This window comes from Pelophylax lessonae (genome assembly GCF_965119305.1).
Source record: "Pelophylax lessonae genome assembly, chromosome: 1".
Classification (NCBI taxonomy): domain Eukaryota; kingdom Metazoa; phylum Chordata; class Amphibia; order Anura; family Ranidae; genus Pelophylax; species Pelophylax lessonae.
The window spans coordinates 516,758,402-516,781,395 of NC_138768.1; the positions used below are offsets into that span (position 1 = coordinate 516,758,402).

At 47.7% G+C, this 22,994-nt stretch overlaps 1 protein-coding gene across 1 annotated transcript in view; it reads left to right on the top strand.

Annotated features, from left to right (window-relative positions):
* Positions 1 to 22,994, top strand: part of PCSK4 (proprotein convertase subtilisin/kexin type 4) — a gene marked incomplete at both ends in the record, with an annotated part of 193,199 nt that overhangs the window by 46,044 nt on the left and 124,161 nt on the right. The window contains one exon of the mRNA XM_082247179.1: positions 15,636 to 15,731. Coding sequence (XP_082103305.1) covers positions 15,636 to 15,731 — 96 coding nt within the window. The remainder of the gene's footprint in view (positions 1 to 15,635; positions 15,732 to 22,994) is intronic.

Here is a 22,994-nt window from a genome sequence, read left to right on the forward strand (position 1 = left end):
AGAATATTTCAACTTCTAGTTCAAAAGTTTGGTCAACCGGAAGTGGATATGTTTGCCACTTGGCAGAACAAAAAAGTAAGCCGGTGCTTCTCCCTGACACAAAAAAAAGGGTATGTTGGGCTTAGAGCTCTAGCACAGCCATGGCACTTCAGGCTAGCCTATGCTTTTCCTCCTCAAAATCTGATTCCAAGAGTTCTACAGAGACTCAGTGGATGGCCGCAACTGCGTCTCATCTTGATTGCCCCTTGGTGGCCAAAGAGAACCTGGTTCGCGACTTTGATATCCCTATCAGTGACAACTTTTTGGAAACTACCAGAGCTTCCGGATCTGTTACTACAAGAGCCTCTTATTCACCCCAGACCACAGTTTTTTCAGTTAACAGCCTGGGTAGTGAGCGCCAAACCCTAAAGGGAAAAGGTTGTTCAGATAGGGTCATTGATATCCTCCTTCTAAGTAGAAAACCAGTGACTAGGAAAATGTATTCCAAAATTTGGAAACAATTCTGTACTTGGCAGAGTCAGAAGAATAATTCCTCTGCCTCGATCCCCATTATCCTGGAATTTTTACGGGATGGGGTAGATAAGGGGGTGGCAGTTAACACCCTTAGAGTACAGGTAGTGGCACTTTCTGTTTTCTTAGATAAGTCTGGCTAAAGAGCCTTAAATTAAAAGATTTTTGTTAGCTCGGGGAAGAGCGACCCCGATTTAATAGAGCTAATGTTCCAGTATGGAACTGTGAACCCTTTGAACCTTTGGATAAGGTTAGCCTGAATATTTTGTCAATTAATTTAAATTTTCTGTTGGCAATTACCACAGCCAGAAGAGTGGGAGATTTACAAAGTTTGTCCATAAAGGAGCCCTTTATGCTAATTCTCCAAGACAGAGTGATTCTTAGACCAGACCCCCTGTACCTACCCAAGGTAGTTTCCTCTTTTCACAGAAAACCGAGATGGTCCTGCCATCATTTTGTGAAAAGCCTAGGTGTGCAAAGGAACGAAAATTCCATTGCCTGGATGTTAAAAGGTGTCTTCTCACCTATTTGGAAAGAACCGAAGGATTTAGAATGTCTAGTCACCTGTTGGTTCTACATTCTGGACCAAGAAGGGGATTGCAAGCATCAAAACCCTCGATCTCTAGGTGGATTAAGCGAGCCATTAGCATGTCTTATAAGGTGTCGGGTATCCCCACACCAGAAAATCTAAAGGCACATTCCACAAGGGGCATGGCAACATCCTGGGCCGAAAGAGTCGGAGCATCCTGGGAACAGATCCACCATGCAGCCACCTGGTCCAGTCAAGATACCTTCCTAAAGCACTATCGTGTGGATGTACTGTCTCAACAAGACCTTGCCTTTGGCAGAAAGGTTCTACAGGCAGTGGTCCCGCCCTAAGGTAGGCCAGTATGGATTCCTTTATCATCCTCTCATATGTAGGCCGTCCTGGAATGAGAAAACTTACCGTTAGTGTACCGGTAACGGTCTTTCTATTAACCCTTCCAGGACGGCTGGCCTACTTCCCGCCCGGAGGTTGACAGGGTTGAGACAGGTTGTGGTAGTTGGGGACTCAATTATCAAGAGGACAGAGGGCAATTTGTCAAAAAGATCTCGGTAGCTGAACAGTATGTTGTTTACCGGGCGCCCGAGTTTGTCACATCGCGGATCTGGCAGACAGATTATTGTGCGGGGCTGGGGATGACCCAGCGGTCATGGTGCATGTGGGCACTAATGACAAAGTAAAAGGAAGGTGGAGGATCCTAAAGAACGATTTCAGGGACTTAGGTAATCGATTGAGGAATAGGACCCCCAAGGTGGTTTTCTCTAAAATACTGCCTGTACCTCGAGCCACACAAGAGAGGCAGAAGGAGGATTAGGGAACTTAACAAGTGGCTGAGGAATTGGTGTAGGAAGGAGGGGTTTGGGTTCCTGGAGAACTGGGCTGACTTCTCAGTCGGCTACCGGCTCTTTAGTAAGGATGGGCTGCACCTTAACCACTTAAGCCCCGGAAGATTTTACCCCCTTCCTGACCAGACCCCTTTTTTCAACTTGGCACTTCGTGACTTTGCATGACCGCACAATTGTCAGTTAATGTGGTACCCAAACTAAATTTACGTCCTTTTTTTTCCCACAAACAGAGCTTTCTTTTGGTGGTATTTGATCACCTCTGCGCTTTTTTATTTTTTGAGATATTAATAAAAAAAAGAGTGAAAATTTTGCAAAAAAATGACATTTTCAACTTTGTCTTTTAAAAAATATCCAATATACTCGATTTATGTCATTTTTCTTTGGCCAAAATATATTTAGCTACATGTCTTTGACAAAACATAATTCAATGAGCGTATTTTTATTGGTTTGTGCAAAAGTTATAGCGTCTACAAACTATGGTGTAAATACTGAAATTTACGCAGCTTTAATTTCTGACTGCCTATCTCATTTCATGAAGTGCTAAAATGGCAGGGCAGTACAAACCCCCCCCCCCCCCCAAACTACCACTTTTTGGAAAGTAGACATCCTAAGGAATGTTCTGAGAGGCATGTTGAGCTCATTGAATATTTCATTTTTTTGTCACAGGTGTTTGAAAAATGACTTTTTTTTTTTTTTACACAAAGTTGTCATTGAAATGATATATTGCTCACACATGCCATGGGTATATGTGTAATTACCCCCCAAAATATATTCTGCTGCTTCTCCGGAGTACAGGGATACCACATATGTGAGACTTTTTGGGAGCCTATCAGTGTACGGGAGCCCGAAAAGCCACCATCAGAATTTCAAAGGGCGTACATTTTTCATTGCATTTTCTCACTACCTATAACGGTTTAGGAGGCCCTGAAATGTCAAGATACCACAAAACCCCCCCAAATTACCCCATTTTGGAAAGTAGACACCCCAAGCGGTTTGCTGAGAGGCATGGTGAGTCCATGGAATATTTTATATTTTGCCACAAGTTTTGGGAAAATTACAATTTTTTTTTTTATTTATTTTTTTTTTTTTTTACACAACGTTGTCACTAAAAGATAAATTTCTCACACATGACATGGGTATATGTGGAATGACACCCCAAAATACATTCTGCCGCTTCTCCTGAGTATGGGGATGCCCCATGTGTGAGACTTTTTGGGAGCCTAGCTGTGTACAGGACCGCAAAATCCAATCAACACTCTCAGGTTTTCTAATGGTGTAAATTGTGCATGTCACCTCTGCACTACCTGTCACAGTTTCGGAGGCCCTAAAATTCCAAGATAGCACAAACCCCCCCCCCCCCAAATGACCCCATTTTGGAAAGTAGACACCCCAAGCTATTTGCTGAGAGGCATGGTGAGTATGTGTGTGTATATATAATATATATTTTTTTTTTTTTTTTTTTTTACACAAAGTTGTCAGTAAATGATATATTGCTCACACATGCCATGGGTATATGTGAAATGACACCCCAAAATACATTCTGCTGCTTCTCCTGAGTACAGGGATACCCCTTGTGTGAGACTTTTTTGCAGTCTAGCCGAGCACAGGTTTCCGAAAACCAATCCCCACTTGCAGGCTTTCCAAGGGTGTAAATTGTTGATTTCACTCCTGACTACCTATCACAGTTTCGGAGGCCATGAAATGCCAAGACAGCCCAACCCCCCCACCCCCCCTAAATGACCCCTTTTTGGAAAGTAGACACCCTAAGCTATTTGCAGAGAGGCATGTTGAGTGTTTTGCAGATCTCACTTTTTGTCACAAAGAATTGGAATTTGAAAAAAGAGGAAAGAAAATGCATTTTCCTGTTTTTTTTCTTCATTTTCCCAAAAAAATTGGAGCTGCAAAATACTCGCCATGCCTCTCAGCAAATAGATTGGAGTGTCTAATTTGCAAAATGGGGTCATTTGGGGGGGGGGGGGTTGTGCCATCTTGGCTTTTTATGGACTTCAAAAGTGTGATAGGTAGTAAGGAGTGAGATCAACAATTTACGCCCTTAGAAAGCCAGAAGGTGCGGATTGGTTTTCCGGGTCCTGTACGCGGCTAGACTGCCAAAAAGTCTCACACATGGGGTATCCCTGTACTCAGGAAAAGCAGCAGAATGTATTTTGGGGTGTCATTTCACATATACCCATGGCATGTGTGAGCATTATATCATTTACTGACAACTTTGTGTAAAAAAATAAAATAAATAAATTTCCCAAAACTTGTGGCAAAATATAAACTATTCCATGGACTCGCCATGCTTCTCAGCCAATAGCTTGGAGTGTCTACTTTGCAAAATGGGGTAATTTGGGGGGGTTTTGTGCCATTTTGAAATTTCAGGGCCTCTGAAACTGTGACAGGTAGTCAGGGGTAAAATCAGCAATTTACGCCATTAGAAAACCTGAAGATGTGGATTGGTTTTTGGGGTCGCGTACACAGCTAGGCTGCCAAAAAGTCTCACACATGGGGTATCCCTGTACTCAGAAGCAACCAAATGTATTTTGGGGTGTCTTTTTACATATACCCATGGCATGTGTGAGCAATATATCATTTAGTGACAACTTTCTGTAAAAAAACAAAAAGAAAGAAATAATAATTTTCCCGACACTTGTGGCAAAATATAAAATATTCCATGGACTCACCATGCCTCTTAGCAAATAGCTTTGGGTGTCTACTTTTCAAAAAGGGGTCATTTGGGGGGTGTTTGAACTGTCCCGGAATTTTATGCTCAATCTTATCCACACATCACCCACTCTTCTAACCACTTGAAAACCAAGCCTTTTCTGTGACTTTTTGTTTACATGAAAAAAACGGAATTTTTGTAAAATCTTACCGTAAAATTCCTTTCTCTGGGTCCTCCGACAGTCGCCGCTACTTCATAATCTTCACCAATGGGGTAATTGACCTTTGCTCCGCAGGAGTAGCTAGGCAACAAGATTTGTTAATATCAAAGCTTTTAGCATATCACACCCCTAGGGGGTGGTCCCCTCAGTCAATACCTCCCTGCTTCCAGCATTCTCAACTCAGTTTCAGTAGCATAGCAGTAGAGTACATAAATAAACCCCAAAAGAGGGGTGGGGGCGGCGACTGTCGGAGGACTCAGAGAAAGGAATTTTACGGTAAGATTTTACAAAAATTCAGTTTTCTTACGTCCTCCGACAGTCGCCGCCACTTCATAATCTTCACCAATGGGGACGTCCCAGAGCAGTGTAGACATGAGGGGTGGGAAAAAAACGCAGCAGCGCATAAAGCAACGCAGTACCCACATCAGAGAAAGGAACCTTACCAAAGTAAGAGAACCAACCTGGCAACAGGAAAAACGTGCTCAACAGGAGCAACAACCCAGGAAGAACAAGTAACCCAGGGGTAAAAACACCCCCACAGCCAAGGGCCCAAACAAGGGACCCTAAGGCACTGCCGCACTAAGAACTTTACGGCCAAAGGAAGCATCTGCCGATGCCTGAACATCCACTTTGTAAAATTTGGAGAAGGTGTGAACGGACGACCAAGTCGCCGCCTTACACACCTGGGCCACAGAAGCCTGATGACGATAGGCCCAAGACGTACTCAGAGATCTGGTAGAGTGCGCCATCACAGGGAAAGGAGGAACCTTCCCCCTCAAAGCATAGGCTTGCACAATCGTCTGTCTGATCCATTTGGCGATGGTAGCAGCCGACGCCGCCATGCCCTTCCGAGGTCCCTCTGGAAGAACGAATAGGGAATCCGACTTGCGAAAGGACTTAGTCGATGACAGGTAAACCCTGATCGCCCGAACAACATCCAAGGCATGCAAAGCCACCTCCTTCGGATGCTTAGGCTTTGCGCAAAGCGAAGGCAAGACAATGTCCTCATTCAGGTGAAACTCCGAGATCCTTTTCGGAAGAAAAGATGGGTTAGGTCGCAAGACCACCTTATCCTTGTGAATCACCAGGTAGGGAGAGCTGCAGGACAAAGCCGCCAGCTCCGACACCCTGCGAGCCGAAGTGATCGCCACCAAAAAGGCAACCTTCTTGGACAACAGAGACAACGAGATCTCCCTGATCTTTTCAAAGGGAGCCTGTTGTAACACGGACAGAACCAAGTTCAAGTCCCATGGAGGCAAAGGTTCCCTCCTAGGAGGGGCCAAATGTCGCACCCCCTGAACAAAGGTGCTAACCAATGAATTAGACGCCACAGGGCGTTGAAAAAGAACGGCCAGCGCAGAAATCTGACCCTTAATTGTGGCCAGCGCCAAACGCTGGTCCACTCCAGTTTGGAGGAAAGCCAACACTCTCGACACCGAGTATGAGCGAGGGGAATACCCCCTGGACTCACACCAGGCAAAGTACGCTTTCCAAGTACGGTAGTAAATTTTACCCGAAGAGGCTTTTCTAGCCTTGATCAAAGTGGGTATGACCTCAGGGGAGAGACCCCTATCCTTCAGGACCTGGCTTTCAACAGCCAGGCCGTTAAAGCCAGCGACTGTAAAGCAGGATGGAATATCGGCCCTTGAGACAGAAGGTCTTCCCGAAGCGGCAGGCGCCACGGAGCGTCGACTGCCAGATTTACGAGGTCTGCGTACCAAGACCAGCAAGGCCAGTGCGGTGCCACCAGAATCACCGCGTGCGGTTCCGAGGCCAATCTGCGAAGCAGCCTGGACAGCAGCTGAATTGGTGGAAAGGCATACATCAGACGATACTGATGCCAGGGCGCCACTAACGTGTCTGAGGCGTCTGCCTGAGGATCCCGCGTCCTTGCCACGAACCTTTCCACCTTGTTGTTCAGACGAGACGCGAACGGGTCCACATCCGGGAGACCCCATTTCGCGCACAACTTCTGGAAGACATCCGGGTGAAGGGACCACTCCCCCTGGTCCAGGGTCTGGCGACTCAGATAGTCCGCCTGCCAGTTCTCCACCCCCGGAATGTGCACAGCCGTTATCGCTGGGACGTGCGTCTCGGCCCACGACAGAATGCCGTTTACTTCCCGAGCAGCACGGGCACTTCTGGTGCCCCCTTGATGGTTGATGTAGGCCACCGCTGTGGCATTGTCCGTCTGAACCCGAACCGGACGGCCCTGAAGCCGTTCCGACCAATGCAGAAGGCAAAGTTTTATCGCTCGCAATTCCAGAATGTTGATCGGAAGGGAGGATTCCTCCTCCGACCAAGTTCCCTGGGCGGACAGAACGCCCAGAACACCACCCCAGCCCGACAGGCTGGCATCCGTGGTGATCACCGTCCACGACAAGGGACGAAAGGACTTGCCCCCCGACACCGCCGGGGACTGGAGCCACCACAAAAGACCCCTTCGGGTGTGGCGGCTCAACGAAAGCTGCCGATCCAGAGATTGCGGACGCCCTTCCCACTTGGCCAAGATCTCCGCCTGAAGACCCCGCGTGTGAAACTGGGTGAAGGGAATCTCCTCGAAAGCCGAGACCATTAGACCTAGACATCTCATACATGTCCGGAGGGACGAGCACTGAGTGTCCCTGAGGGACCCGACCTCGTCCTGAAGTGTCCGGAGCTTGTCTTCCGGCAGGAAGACCTTCGCTTGAGCAGAGACCAGGATCATCCCCAGGTAGGGAAGACGAACCGACGGACACAACGTTGATTTTGGAAAATGTATCGTCCAACCAAACTCCTGCAGAGTCTGCATCGTGGTGGACAGGTCGTTCACCAGGCCCCGACTGGTCGCAGACCAAAGCAAGATATCGTCCAGATATCCCAAGACAGAGACGCTCCGTGGGCTCTCAATAAAGCCAGGACCGGCGCAAGCACCTTGGTGAAAACCTGCGGAGCCGAAGCGAGACCGAAGGGTAACGCCACGAATTTGTAATGATCCTCCGCAATGGCGAATCGAAGGTACCTCTGGTGACCCTCGAAAATGGGGATGTGAAGGTACGCATCCTTCAGATCGATGGAGGCCATGAATTCCCCCTGACTCAGGGCAGCCACCACTGAGCACAGGGATTCCATGCGGAACTTGCGAACCCGCACAAAGTGGTTCAGAGCTTTCAAGTCCAGAATCGGACGTACCTTGCCCTCCTTTCTGGGCACAGTGAACAGATTGGAGTAGAACCCCCGAAATCTGTCCCGATGAGGCACCGGAACCACCACTCCCTGGGCCCGCAGGTCCTGCACCGCCAGGTGCAGATCCTGCAAACGCTCCGGAGACAGCTGAAGATTTGAGGGAAAAAATCTGCTCGCCGGCCGAGAGAGAAACTCGATCTTGTATCCAGATCGAACGATTTCCTGAACCCACCTGTCCCGAATGCGGGCCAGCCAGGGTTGAAGAAAACCGAGCAAACGTCCCCCCACCCCAGAACCGGGTGAGGGCGCCCCTTCAGGCCGAATTGGTATGGGCAGCGGACCCGGACTGGCCGGACTTCTGCTTACCTGCCCACGGCTTCTTCTGGGAGCCTTGGCCCTTGAAGGGCTTGCCCTTGTATTGCGACCGAAAGGCACGAAAGGACCCCTGAGAGGGCCTAAACGAGGTATTCTTCTTACCGCGAACAAACTTATTCTTGTGAGTTTGGGGTAAGAGAGTGCTCTTACCCCCGGAAATTCCCTTTATCAGAGTATCCAAAGACTCGCCAAAAAGGCGATATCCCGCGTAGGGAAGATTAGCTAGAGTCTTGCGAGAGGATTGGTCAACCGACCAACATTTCAGCCATATCAGGCGACGGTTCAACACCGCTACACTGGAGAGAGGTGCAGCCAAAGGGACTAAATCCAAGTCCGCATCGCACAAATACATGACACCCTGATGAATTTGATCTACCATAGCCAACGTTGTCGGAGCAGAGTCAGCCACCAGGGTGTGCCTGAGCACCTGCGTCCAATCCGCAATAGCTTGGGCTGCCATAATGGAAGCAAAAATCGGCTTCAGCATAGAACCAGCAACCGTATAAGTATGACGGGCTAGAGACTCCAATCTCCTGTCCGTAGGGTCCCGGAACACCGGGGTATCCTCAGCAGGAATCGCAGTAGATTTATTCAAAACTGCCACCGCGTGATCCACCTGAGGCGGCACACACCAACGCTCATCAGTGGTGGGTGTAAATGGATAACGCAGCTTGAACTTACTTGGCACAGTAAAAGGCTTCTTTAAATTGCGCCATTGCTCATCAACAGCGCGCTGAAATTCCGCAGGGCAGGGAAAAGCCTGCGCTGCTTTGCGTTTCCTTTGCGTCCCATAAGAGGACATCAAAGCAGGAGGACTTGGTTCATCCTGCAGATGCAGTGTTTCCTTGATAGAAGTAATCAACTCATCCATGAGTGCAAGCTCTTCAGGCGAGCCAGGGGGAGAAGTATCAACTCCTTCTACCTCAGCCTCCCCCTCAGACCCCACAAGGTCCAGAGATGAACGAGACCCTGAGAATAGCACTCCAGCCTTAGAGCCCCATCGCCCTCTGAATCAGAGGAAATAGATAACCTGGGCCGTTTTGCGGATCGATCAGCCATTAGCATCTGCACCTGAGAAGCCAAGTTCGCTACAACAGCAGCCAGATCAGCCCCCTCGGGGGATGCAGCAGCCCCTTGGCCCCCCACCAGGGTGGGAGGAAACTTGCAATCCTGAGAATCAATGCCCCAGTATCAACTGAAATAAAGGACTGCCCCTTTAAGACCGCGGCGAGCGCAGCCCACCGCACACTACTGTATGTACCGACCCCCGCAGGGATAAGGAGCACTGAGCAAGGAAATACAGGATAAGGAAGGTAAAAACCTGGAGAGAGCACACAGCTGATGCCACCGATCGCTGTTCCAGTGAAAAAAGGAAGTGATGCAATAACTGACCGCCCTATATAGCCTATGAAGGCTTCACAAACATGGCCGCTCGGCTGAGGGAATCAAGGCAATAAGAAAATGGCGCCGACGTGTGCTTGCAGGAGCGATCGCCGCCAAAACACCGCGCTGTACCACACAGGGCCGGTCACCACAGTTTGCCGAGAAAAAATGGCGGGCCGCATCAGCGGTCGCCGCACAGCATGTCTGAGCCCAGTCTGCCCCATACATCTCACACAGCAGAGCGGGAGAGCCCCCCCCCCCCCCCACCGCAGCCCACAGAAAGGCAGCTATCACAGGAATCTGACAGGGAGCTCAGCACTTACACAGACATGCGGGTCACACAGTCACAGACCGACACCCAAACAGACAGGTCCCCACATAGAAATTTACTTACCATTCCGGATGGCGTGGGGAGCCTTCTCTAGCGACCAAACCGCTGTACTGAGGACAGGGAGTGTCGCAGCCAGGACGCAGTGGACTGCGGTGCGAAACCGCAAATGGCGTCCGGTGAGGTAGCCACCTCACAGGCAGCATCCCTGCAGCGAACAGGGATGGGTCGTTCAATATGCCAGGAAAACCTGAGCTGAACGCTCGATGGCAGGCTGAGGAAACCCCTGGCTCTCAGCCCTGGGATCCAGGGTGGCCAGTCCGAGACCCAGCTCCGCATGATCATCATCATCCGAAGAAAACTAAAGCTGAGAAAAAAACAGCTAAGTAAAAGGAGAAAAATACTTGAAATAAAATCAAAAAGAGGATAGAAGGCTGAGACTGAAAGCCCTAGCACAGGAACAGCCAGCTACTCCTAAGCTAGGCAATTGAAAACGGAGTTGAGAATGCTGGAAGCAGGGAGGTATTGACTGAGGGGACCACCCCCTAGGGGTGTGATATGCTAAAAGCTTTGATGTTAACAAATCTTGTTGCCTAGCTACTCCTGCGGAGAAAAGGTCAATTACCCCATTGGTGAAGATTATGAAGTGGCGACGACTGTCGGAGGACGTAAGAGAAATATTTTTTTTTTTACTAGAAAATTACTTTGAACCCCCAAACATTTCTTTAAAGCAGAGGCCCTATAGAATAAAATGGTGGATGTTGCAAATTTTTTTGTGTCACGGTATTTGCGCACAGATTTTCCCAAACGCAATTTCTGCGAAAAAAAATACATTTTTACAAATTTATTTCACAAGTACACTATATAATTCCAATTTGTTTGGTAAAATTTAAAAGATGATCTTATGCCGAGTACATAGATACCAAACATTACATGGTTTAAAAATTGCCCACGCCTCTGCAGCGGCAACAAAGTACGTACATTTTTAAAAGTCTTTACAGGTTACCACTTTAGACTTACAGAGGAGGTCTACTGAAAGAATTACTGCACTCGACCTGGCGTTCGCGGCGATACCTCACATGCATGCTGCAATTGCGATTTACATATGTCACTAGACCAACGCTTGCGTGCGCCATTGCGCGCAAGCACGAGGGGACGGGGGAAGGGGCTTGATTTTTATTTATTTTTTTGCTTTATTTTGACACCTTTCCTTTCATTTTTTTTTTTAAATCCTTTTTATTGTTATCACAGTGAATTTAAATATCCCCTATGATAGCAATCTGTAGTGACAGGTACTCTTTTTTAAAAAAATTGGGGTCTTTTAGACTCTAGATCTCTCCTCTGACCTTAACGCATCTGACCACACCAAAATTGGTGTGATAAAATACTTTCCCAATTTCCCAATGGCCCTGTTTATTTCTGGCAAAACAGAAGTCATGAAATGCTCGTAGCTTCCGGTATCTTAGGCCATAGAGATGATTGGAGCCATTCTCATTTCCAATTAGCTCTATGGTTAGATAATTGAACCACCGGCTGCACTCTCAGGTTAACCGGTGGGACAGGAGAGCCGAGAAAAACCACAGAAGGCGGCGGTGGGTGGGGGTTGGGGGGAGTCCCCTCCCACTGCATGTAAAAGCAGTCTAGCGGCCAATTACCTGCTAGGATTGCTTTTACACGACCGCTGGCTGTAAAAAACGATACCAAGATGATGCCAAAATCTGCAGGCATCATCCTGGTATAACCACTCAAAGTCCAGCAACGTACCAGTACATTGCTGGTCCTTGTTTGGCATATAGGTTTTTTTTTTTTCATGCGGCCTGTGGGCTGAACAAAAAAAAAAGAGAACCTATCAGAAATCAGCACAGGAATAATGTGTAGTATTACTCATCATTAACCGCCCAAACAACCACCCACTGAATTTAATGATGGGTATACACGACACTATCCACGTATACCAAAATAGTATTTTAACTACAGTGCTGAAATCAGAAAATCACCACAGCTGCTGCCAGCAAAGGCATCCATATATGCTGAGCGTAAACGCTGTTTGTGTCAGAATATATAAAATCAATGTCGTGGCAGCCGACGAGTACCTGCAAGAGAGACAGGTCACAAAAGAATGAAAAAACAAAAGTACATTAAAAGTACAGTACGAAGAGTAGAAGAACATATAAAATGACTGACACAACAACAGTTTTTGGATCCTTTTATTTTTCTTTCTAACTGTTGTTCCTTGATTTGGGACTGCGATCTTCCAGCTTGGGTCTCTCAAAATGTCGATGGACATCCAGCATCTTTCGAGACCCTGTGTTTGTGTGCCCTACACTGTGTCATGCTGTACCCTACACTAAAACTCCACTAGTGTATGGTAGCGCTCGAAACATTCCCCGATGCAGAGACCAGGTTGGTCAGGACATATGGGACAATAATAACGGGTGTCACGCCTACATCCGCGCCTGCTACAGACACGACATCGTCTTTGGGGTCGTCTTTGTGTAGGGGTACTCGGGAGGACATAAGGAAAATGTCTCTCACGCAGCCGGCTCAGTGCATCTGGAAGGGGAAGTTGGGCAGGCATGCCTCCTGGGTACAGGTAGGCAAGGATGATCGCTTCCTGGAATTCCCGGAAGGGTCCAGTTCGTCCTGACGCCCTGTATAGGACAAAGGCGTTCAGCATAGCCAATTGGTAAAGGTAAACAGACACTTTTTTTGTACCAGCGTCTGGCTTTACAGGCAACTAAATACGGCGCCAAAAGCTGGTCGTTAAGGTCCACCCCTCCCATATTAAGGTTATATTCGTGGACACAGAGGGGTTTCTCCAGAACGCCAGTTGCCCTAGGGATTTGGATCGTCGTGTCTGCATGAAGGGAGGACAGAACCTAAACATCCCGTGTATCCTTCCACTTCACCGCAAGCAATTTGTCAGTTTTCAAGCAGGCTCTCGCCCCCCGACTAAGACGGGAATTTACAAACCGTTGGGGAAGCCCCGGCGATTAGGTCGCACGGTGCCACATGCGCCAATTTGTAATTCAGAAAGATGACTAACTAGTGGCACGCTTGTGTAAAAGTTGTCCACGTACAAATGGTACCCCTTTCCGGATAAGGGTGACACCAAGTCCCAAACAATCTTGCCGCTGCTCCCTATGTAGTCTGGGCAGTTCGGGGGCTCCAACAGCTATCTTTTCCCTCATAGACCCGCAAACTAACTGTATAACCTGTGACCCTGTCACACAATTTGTAAAGCTTGACCCCGTACTTGGCACGCTTGCTGGGGAGGTACTGTTTCATAGCAAGTTGGCCAGTAAATTTAATCAGGGACTCGTCAACGCAGACAACTTGTTCAGGGGTGAACAAGGCTGCAAACCGCTGATTAAAGTGGTCTATGAGGGGCCGAATTTTGTGGAGCCGATCATATTCAGGGTCTCCCCGAGGACGACAGAGTTCATTGTCGCTGAAATGCATAAATCGCAGAATTTGCTCATATCTCGCCCTGGACATGGAGGCAGAGTACATGCGCATATAGTGAACTGGGCTAGTGGACCAATATAGCCGCACTTCACTCTGTTAGTTATGCCCATGTGGAGGGAAAGGCCCAGAAAGATTTTAAAATCGGAAACCGTTATAGGTTTCCAGCCGAATGGTCTGGCAAGGGGCGCATTTGGGTTGGCGGCGATGAATTGTCGTGCATATAAATTTGATTGATCCACAATAGATCTGTAAAGATCTTCCGTGAAGAACAGCTCAAAAAAGTTCAGTGGCGTAAAACCAGCTGTCTCCACGTGGATTCCAGGTTGGGCGGTTATTGGGGGGAAGTACTGGCGCTGTAGAATCAGTGGGTTGCCAATTGGGATATGCCAGCGCATCAGGGAGGGCACTATGGGCTCTACGGGCCTGTCTACGAATACGCGGTGGCTGCGGGCCACTACTTGTGCTAGCCACCGCACCAGCTTCAACTGCACTTAGGGGACTCGCCACGTCACCAGGTGATACTGCAGTGCTGGTTGTACTAGGTCCAGGGTGTACTAGGCTGCTGGCGCTTGCCAGGTCGCCAGAAAGATGAGCAGCACTAGTAACCACACTCTGCTCCATACGAGCACCCTGCGATTCCTGCATCTCAACAACTCCAGAATGGGGTCGGGTACGCCTGGGTCTAACAGGGACCCATCTGTCGTCAGAGCTATCTGTCAGGGAGCCGCTGCCGTCATCTGGTTCATATACTGACCCTGATTCTGCCAGTGTAGCTTCCCCATCGCTATCATCTGACGCGCAGAGTATATTATATACCTCTTCACCACTGTACCAACGTTTGGACATTTTGGTAACTAAATTTACCTGTACAGTGGTGTTGACTCACGGGTAATAAAAGCACCTGGTTGTCAAGGACTATTTCAAGCGCTACTAAAAAAACTGCTAATGCTAGCAGGGATCAGGCCTGACTCTGCTAACACGGCAGTTTTGTGTGTTGTGTTTTTTTGTAAGTGACAGTAATCTATTGATTACTACACTTGCCTGGGTGAAAGGGTTAAACGCAGGCGCTGACAGGAATCAGTGCTGACTGTGCAAACACCGTGTTTTGGGAACCCTAAACTATGGGGGCGCTAGTATAGTTCTGATCAGATATTGATCTGTTCAAACACTATACTAGTAATGGAAGCGTGTGTGTGTGTGTGGTAATCAAGAGGTTATTTCTAACTATGCCCCGGGGATCTGCGGGGACCCTAAACCTCCTTTGGGATAGAAACTAACTCGCTAGCGCAAACTCAAGTCTCACCATCACACTAATACAAAAGTTCTCAAAGTTCCAGTCTGTTATTAAATAGTGCTCATGGATAACGAGCAACATTCTCCATATGATCCTTTAGCACTCTCATGGACATGTGTTGAACCTTGCTTTAAAGTTACAAGTGTCTGCAGTTCCATCCAGAAGCACAATGAGAAGCCTGCTGACTCTGACTAAGTTATATTGTAAAACGTAGATCAAACAGAAATCGAATCAACCTTTTAATTTTACCATAATTGAAACCAGGGTGCCTTCAGGTTTCCTCAGGGGTGCCTTAGCAAAATGCCCAAAAATTGTATACAAACCAGCAGGTGGATCAAGCCTGCCTTTTAGTTACACAAAGCCACAGGTTTCATTGATGCACCATAACAACCTTCTAGCCGCAGTCATTCTAACAACCAGTGATGTAATTGATTGATAGGAAGGATGTCGGGCGCCTGCACAGCATCCTTGTTTGCCTCTCCCCTGCACCTTTACGTCAGCGTTTGGGTCACATTGGCTGAGTGAGGGAGAGAAACTGAGGGATAAGAGAAACATTGAAATACTAGTCAGTACAAGAGTGAAATGGTGTATTTGCTTTGTAAGAAATAGTCACTTCTAATGTTGGGTGTGCTACGTGTGAGGATGTTGCCACATTATGTAAAACTATTAGTTTAGTTTTTTTACATTTTAGAATGGGGTGCCTCCAGATTGTGCATAATTTTAAACGGTGCCTTAACTCAAAAAGGTTTAGGTTCTATACCATGTAAGCAGTGCACTCATCCACTTTATCTGGTGGTGGATGTTATACTCTGATATCTTTTTGTTTTTTATTTTGCAGGTGCAGTGGCTTGAACAACAGGTTCTGAAGAAAAGGATTAAAAGACATACAAGTGTGGTGCCTACAGATCCCTTGTTTCATAAGCAGTGGTACATGGTAGGAAGCTGTTAGCAGCAACATAATTAGATCACCTGATAACTGTTATAAAATAAAGAACGGAAACTCCTTTTTCAAAGCCCTTCAATGGAAGCAAGTTTAAAGTAAACTTTTCACAAATTTTAAAGTGTGTATCTTTTGCCAAACGTTTTTTTTTTTCCATTTGGATGGAGTGGGGAATGGTCAGGAACCCTGTCAGATTTCTTTTTGATGTCTGTGTCCGGTTAGGGAGAGAATATAAACAGCTAGTCATCACCAGCACACATGAACCACTTCCAGACTGGCGGCAGGTGGCCTGAGTTTATGCACATGATGTCGGGGGCGTGCGCCAATCAGCGGGTCTGGCGTCTGCGATGGCCGCCAGGACCTGCCGATCATTCCGTGTTACACTATAACTTTTGCACGAACCAATCAGTATACACTTATTAAACAAGAATAAATTGCGCTAGGACATAAAAATATCAAGAATATTAAAAGGAAATAAAAAAAGAGTCCATGAAGAGTAAATGAGCAGCAGACACAATGTCCTCTTGGTGAAGAATAATCAGAAATTCAAAATAGGTTAGCCGCGCTCAGAGGAGATACAAAGTTCAAAAAACGATCCCTCAGTGAAGATAAACCAAAAACGTGCTGTGGGTATAGCCACCACCAGGAAGGTATAAACATGCAGCCTCTTACCAGATAAGCTAAAGGAGACAACATTCAATCAGGCTCAACCAAAATGAAGCAGACTTCTGTCACAGACCAACAGACGGATCCAGCCAGGTAGCATAAATGTATCATACAGAGGTGTATGTCCAGGGGAATGGACCCAACATATGAAGTAGTTCCTCGTGATAAAGGTGAAATGAGAATATCATTGCGCAGACATCCTTAAAAAGGCTTTATTAAACATATAATAAAACTCTGCACACAGGGTACTCCCATTATATCCAAAGATAAAAAGCATATAGTAAAAACAGCGTGTGTCTGTTTCTCATCCAAAAACATGATCGACCTCCAGCAGCATACCAGCATCATGTGGTTAAGCTCCTCCCAACATGTTTCGTCACACTTGACATCATCAGGGGATGTTGGGATTTTTTTTACCAAAGTATGTAGCAGAATACAAATTGGCCTAAAAGGATGAGAAAATGTTTTTTTTTTTTTTTATTGGTTATGTTGTATAGGAGAAAGTTAAAAATATTTTATATTTTTTTAAATGATGGTTCTTTTTTTGTTTATAGCGCAAAAAATAAAAACCACAGAGGTGATCAAATACCATCACAAGAAAGCTCTATTTATGGGAAAAAAGGCATACATTTTATTTGGGTACAGTGTCGCACGACTGTGCAATTGTCAGTTAAAGCAATGCCTGGCCTAATCTTCCGGAGCTGAAGTGGTTAAACTTTAAGGACAAAACCTTTTTCTCTTTCATTCATTGATGGACAGAGCTCCTGATTTATCTTAACAATTGGGTTATACTGACCCCTACAGGAGTAGAACACTTGGCTGAAAAAAGCTTGACTACACCTATGGGCAATCCCAGGGGGTATACACCCACTCTCAGCTATAGGCTGTCAGGAGTAAGGCCCTAGTTCCTTGCTGGTAATTGTTTCTTTTTACATGGAATTTTTTCCTATCTTTATTTTGTTCCTGTGAGAATCTACAGTCAACAATCAATCTACAATCAATTAACGGACTGGATAATCTAGATCTCAGCTTTGTCTCTAGGTCAGCTGCGACATAGCCCCACTGGACGGGGCTGGCCTGCGAGTTAACGTCTCCCAAGGGCACATATGACCTGGCCTCAGCCTTCCTCCTGGCTGACAGCCACCCACATTCCGATGGAGCACTGGTCTGTCCGGAGCGGTACCAACTGTGTTCCTGGTATGGTAAGTAGCTGACCCCCCTCTACTTCTGGAGGCTTTTTGGGTGGACGTGGGCCCCCCTCCCTGGGACGGTAGGACCCCCGATTTTTCCCTCCTCTAACCACACCCCCACCCCCTCTAAACTTTTGGTGGTCACCGTGGGTCTTTCAGCCCCCCCGGGTGAGGTTATGAGCTGGCTTTTGCCACATGCTCTAAAAGAGGGCTTGTTGGAGTTGCTGCTGTTTTTTCCTACTGTGCAACGGGGGGTTGAGCAGGGTTCCCTGTCACCCTGGAGTTTGGTGACTGGGGCAGGGATGTCCTCTGGGGCTCCCTGCGATGGCTGTTGGGCTGGGGGAGTAGATGGTTAAGCATCCGCAGGTATGTGCCTCATGCGGCCGGATCCGGCCAAAAATTAAGGCCGCGGCTTTGTGGCCTACTGGTCGGAAACTATGTGGGCCAGGGTGGCTGAAGCCACTGTCTTCTGTTTGAGCATCTGCCCTCCCCTCCGCTGCCCCTGGGTGGTCGGTTTTGCTGGGGCTCGCATCCAGGCAGCTGGGCGTCCACAAAAATTTAGGGGGTGGCCTCAGTGAGTTTGGCTGAGACCCCACTCTTCCGTTGGGCATCTGCCCGACTGGGATCCGTGCCTTTGGGGCTGGGCCTACACCAAAATTTGGGCTGCGGCTTGAAGCCTGCTAGGCCATGCGGTCAGCTTGGTGCATCCCTTGGAAGGGGTGGCACTGTGGGGGTGGTTCATTTTTTGATGACCGCCTAGCCGCCATTATTGTGTGGGGCACCTGCCCCTTTTTAGCGCTATGGGACCAGCAGGGTTCCCTGCCTGTGCGTCCGCATCATGGTGGGCGGCCCCCTTTAGGGGGGCTATTTCCTATTATGCGGGCCTCTATGAAGGGGCTCGGAGGGCGACCCCTTTGTCCCCTTTTTGCGGGGTCCAGTAGGTGGTCCATTGGTGGGCCCTCGGTCGTCGCCCCCTTTGCAGGATCGCAATCGGCGGCCCTCCCCTGATTGTTACTTCCGATCCTGAAATTGTTTCAGCCACTGTGGACTCAAGTCACCCTGCTGGACCTGCGTCTTTGCACCCTGAGTGCTCAGATAGCGAGGATGATTCCTTTGCTCCTCTCGCCGCGCATGAAAAGACGCTGGTGGATGCACTGTTTGTGTCAGTGCGTGAAATTTTAAAAATTGAGCTTGCGGCTGATGCAGCATCGGAGGCGCCGGTCCCTTTTGACACCCACCAGCCCTCCAAAGCGGAAAAAAATTTCGGCTACACCTCTAAGGCGGTATACCATCATTTCCTGCTATAGGACTTCAGTTTTTTCTGCCTAGTCAGGAGTAAGGACCTAGCTCTCTGCTGGGATCTGCGGTCCTGACATTTTTTTCCTTTTTTAAATTGGATTTTTTCTTTTCTCTTTTTCCTTTATTTTTTTTTGTTCCTGTGTGAACTACAGTTAGCAGGTGGACTGGGCTATGCACTGGATATTCTAGATCCTTATGGTCCTCCCAGTCTGGCCTGCGAACATGACTCAACTATTAGCTCTGCGCTAGGTTGGTCGCGACATAGCCCCACTGGACGGGGGCTGGGAGGCGAGTGAAATGCCTCGCAAAGTTGATCACGACAGCAGTCACGATCAGAGTCTGTGTACCTCGGACCGCAGCACCCCCATTCCAAGATGGTGCGGGGGAGTAGTGCCTGCCTGATGCCATTGTGTGGTGAGTAGTGTCTCCCCTCCTTTCTTTTAGAATTTCTGGGGTGGTCTCGGGCCCTCCCTGAGGATGGTAGGCCCCCCTTCTGTGTCCTCCCTCCCCTAACGTTTCCCCCCCCTCCCTAGCGGGGTTCCCCTGTGTTGGTCGCCCTCACCTGCCCCTTGTCTCTCCACCTTAGCCCCCTTTTGGGGGGGCACAGGTGTATTTTGGGGGGGCTTCACTGGTGTTGGGCCTCAGAGCGGTGGGTAGGTGTCGCTGTCGGCCCCTCTTTTGGGGGTGCCTGTACCTTGGTGCTGTGGGGTGGGCGGGTCCTTGGGGGGTTTCCTCCTGGTGGATGCTTTCTTCCCTGGGGTCCCGTGCAGCGTCACGCAGCGCTGCCATTTGCCGTGGATGCGGTTTCCCGCTTTCGGCGGCCATGTTTGTTTAGTCCAGTGGCCATGTTTTTGGTTTCCCATTGCATATAGCGGCGGCCATTTTCTTGTAGTCCGAGTGCGGTGATGTGCTGTGGGGGCCTCCAATGTCAGTTTCGGTGCTTCCTCTTCCTCTTTCATCACAGTGTGGCAAGCTGTTTGGCGCTCTCCAGCTCTGGGGTGGTGAGTCTCTGTGGGTATACGATCCTTCCTCTGCTATACAGCGCCGCAGATGTGCTGATTCTTGTGGTTCTCCAGCGGTGTACAGGGCGGGGGGGAGTTCTTTTTGAAAACCTTTTCTTTTTATGCATGGCGCGGCTCTGATTATCTATGGAGCTTCTGGAGCGTGTATCACCACCTGACCAACACCTTGAAGCTGCGGGACCCTCTGGGTCTTAGTCTGCCCTGGCGGCCATGACGGCAGCCCTGAAGTCACTTATATCTAAGGTAGATATGGCCCTGCAAAAGTGGCCTAGCAAGAAGTGCCCCCCCGCCTTCACCTGTATCCTTTGCCTCCTCCGAGTCTGAGGTGGATTTGGCCACCACGGACGGGAGTCAGCCCACTGGGTCTGCATCCACGCACCCTGAGTGCTCTAATAGTGAGGACAAATCCTCCTCCGCAGCAGCAGCTGCGCATGAAAAGGCGCTAGTGGAAGCCTTGATTGATTGTGTCAGTGCGGGAAACCTTAAAGCTGGAGGAATCCGCTGAGACGGCGACGCCGATGCAGTTTGGCGCCCGCAAATCTTCCAAGGTGACAAAGGTTTTCCCCTTTCCTGCCTATTTTGACGAGATTGTCACTAGTCAGTGGGGTTCCCCTGAAACGTATGGTTGGAATACCTAAGCATTTCGCTAGATGATATACCTTTTGAGGAGTTTCTCCTGAAGAAACTTAAGGTTCCACCCTCGGTGAACTCTTAGGATTCCAGGTTAAATAAGGCCACACTTTTGACGGTGGAGGATTCTCCATCCTTTAAGGATCCTGTGGACAAGAGAGCTTAGCCTCTGGTCCGGTACCTTTTTCACTGTGGCAGGTTCAATGTTAAGGCCAGAGTTTGCTATCACCTTGGGATCCCAGATTAACAGAATTGGCTAAAATTTTACGCCAGGATCTGGAAGGGGGTCAACACCCTCCTGAGATGGCGGATCAGTTGATCCAGGGGCTACAGAACATTTGTGATGCATTTTTGGATGTGGCCCCCTTGGCCGGCAGGGTACCTGTGACGGCGGTGATTCTTCGCCGCATGATTTGATTGAAGTACTGGTCGGCCGACCAGGCTTCTAAAAAGGTGCTGACTGATCTACCTTTTTGTAGGTGACCGTTTGTTCGGTGCTTCTATGGAAGAGATAATTAAGGCCTTACGGGAGGTAAGAGTACATTACTTCCGCAGGTTGCAAGGGGTAAGGAACCTCGTCGTAAACGTGGTCCTTTTTTCTCAGCTCACAAACGGCCCTTTCATTCATCTGGATCGCAGGAAAAGGGTTTGAGATCCACACGTAATTTTGCGGTAGGCTCCAGGAGACCCTGGAATGGTAAGTCGAAAGCGGGCACTACTGGTTCTGCAGACATCTGGGGAGGGGGGCACGTCTTTACCTTTTTCCCGGAGACGTGGGCCTTGTTCATTCAGGACAAATGGGTCTACGAGTTGGTTCGGTTACAAGAGTTTCGGTCCTTGCCTCCGGCAAGGTTCTTGACTTTCAACTTGCGCCTGTCTCACAATCGACTACCAGGCCTCTACGGGGCAGTGCAGGGCCTCTTAGCACAAGGGGTCATTGTGCCGGTTCCAGAATCGGAACGTTTTCAAGGTTTTTATTCAAATCTGTTTACAGTTCCCAGGAAGGAAGGCAAGGTTCGTCCGATCTTGGACCTCAAGGCTCTGAACCGCTTTGTGCGGGTTCAGAAATTTCAGATGGAGTCTATCGGCACAATAGTAGCTTTCCTTCATCAAGGGGATCTTCTGGCTTCTATCGATATCAAGGACGCGGATTCGGCTCCTGTTGTCCAACCATCATTTGTCACTCAGGACTTGCATGCAGATGTTGGGCCTGATGATTTCCACTTTGCTCTGTTCCAGACCTAGAAGAGAGGATGACAGATAGTGAGGGCAGATTCCTCTTTTTTAAAGGGAAACTGTTTTCAAGAGAGGTAACTTTAGTAAATATATATTGCCCAAATGATAAACCCATGGGATATCTTGGGAGAATATTGGACAAACTAGTGGAGTTTAAAAAGGGGTGGGTGATAATGGCCAGAGACTTTAATTTTTGCATGGATCCTGAGGTAGACAATATGTCGAATGTACGATGGAGTAGAACATCATATTTAAAAATGATTAAAAAGAAGTTATTACAACATCAACTATTGGATACATGGAGAATATTTCACCCAAGAGAACGGGATTATACGTTCCACTGCCCGGTATATAAAATACACTCGAGGATAGATTACATATTGATCGAACATAGAGGAATAGAGGCGGTGACAGAGGTAAAAATTGGAATTAAGACCTGGTCAGATCATGCCCCAGTTAAGATGAAGTTGAAAATAACAGGGAGACAGATTAAAACAAATACCTGGAGATTAAATGAGGAGTTATTAACAGACAAGAAATGGGGAGAAGAGATTAGAAAAGAAATGGAACTATATTTTCAAATGAATGAAAGGGAAGAAACACCAAAAAATATACTATGGGAAGCCCAAAAAGCCTATATGAGGGGATCCTAATTTTGAAAGGAGCCAGGAGGAAAAAAGAGTAGAAAAAAAAGAGACTGAGAAATTACATTTATGGATTAGAACAACCTAAGTATACACAGAATATAGAGACTCAACATCAATTTAGAAATAAAAAGAGAAGAGGTAAAAGAACTGTTGGTACAAGAAATTAGACAGACTAATAATAAAATTATAAGAGATAATTACCAATGGAATAATAAGATCGGGAAGAAATCGGCGAGGGTGGTAAAAAGTAAAAAAACAAGAAATTATATAAGAGACAGAAAGGGGGAAAAAGTATATTCAACAACGGATATAACAAAGGTATTTCAGGAATATTATGGGAAATTATATAATATCAAAGAGTCAACAGATGAGAAGGGTTTGAACAAAACAAGTAAAATACAACAATACTTAAGAGAGTCGAAACTTCCCAAAATACAGCAAGACAAATTAGATCAGCTGGAAGCTCCAATTACAGAGGAAGAAATACGATTTGGCTCTTAAACTACATATTCGGGAAAAAGTCCTGGACCTGAGGGGTTTACAGTGAACTATTATAAAAAATACAAG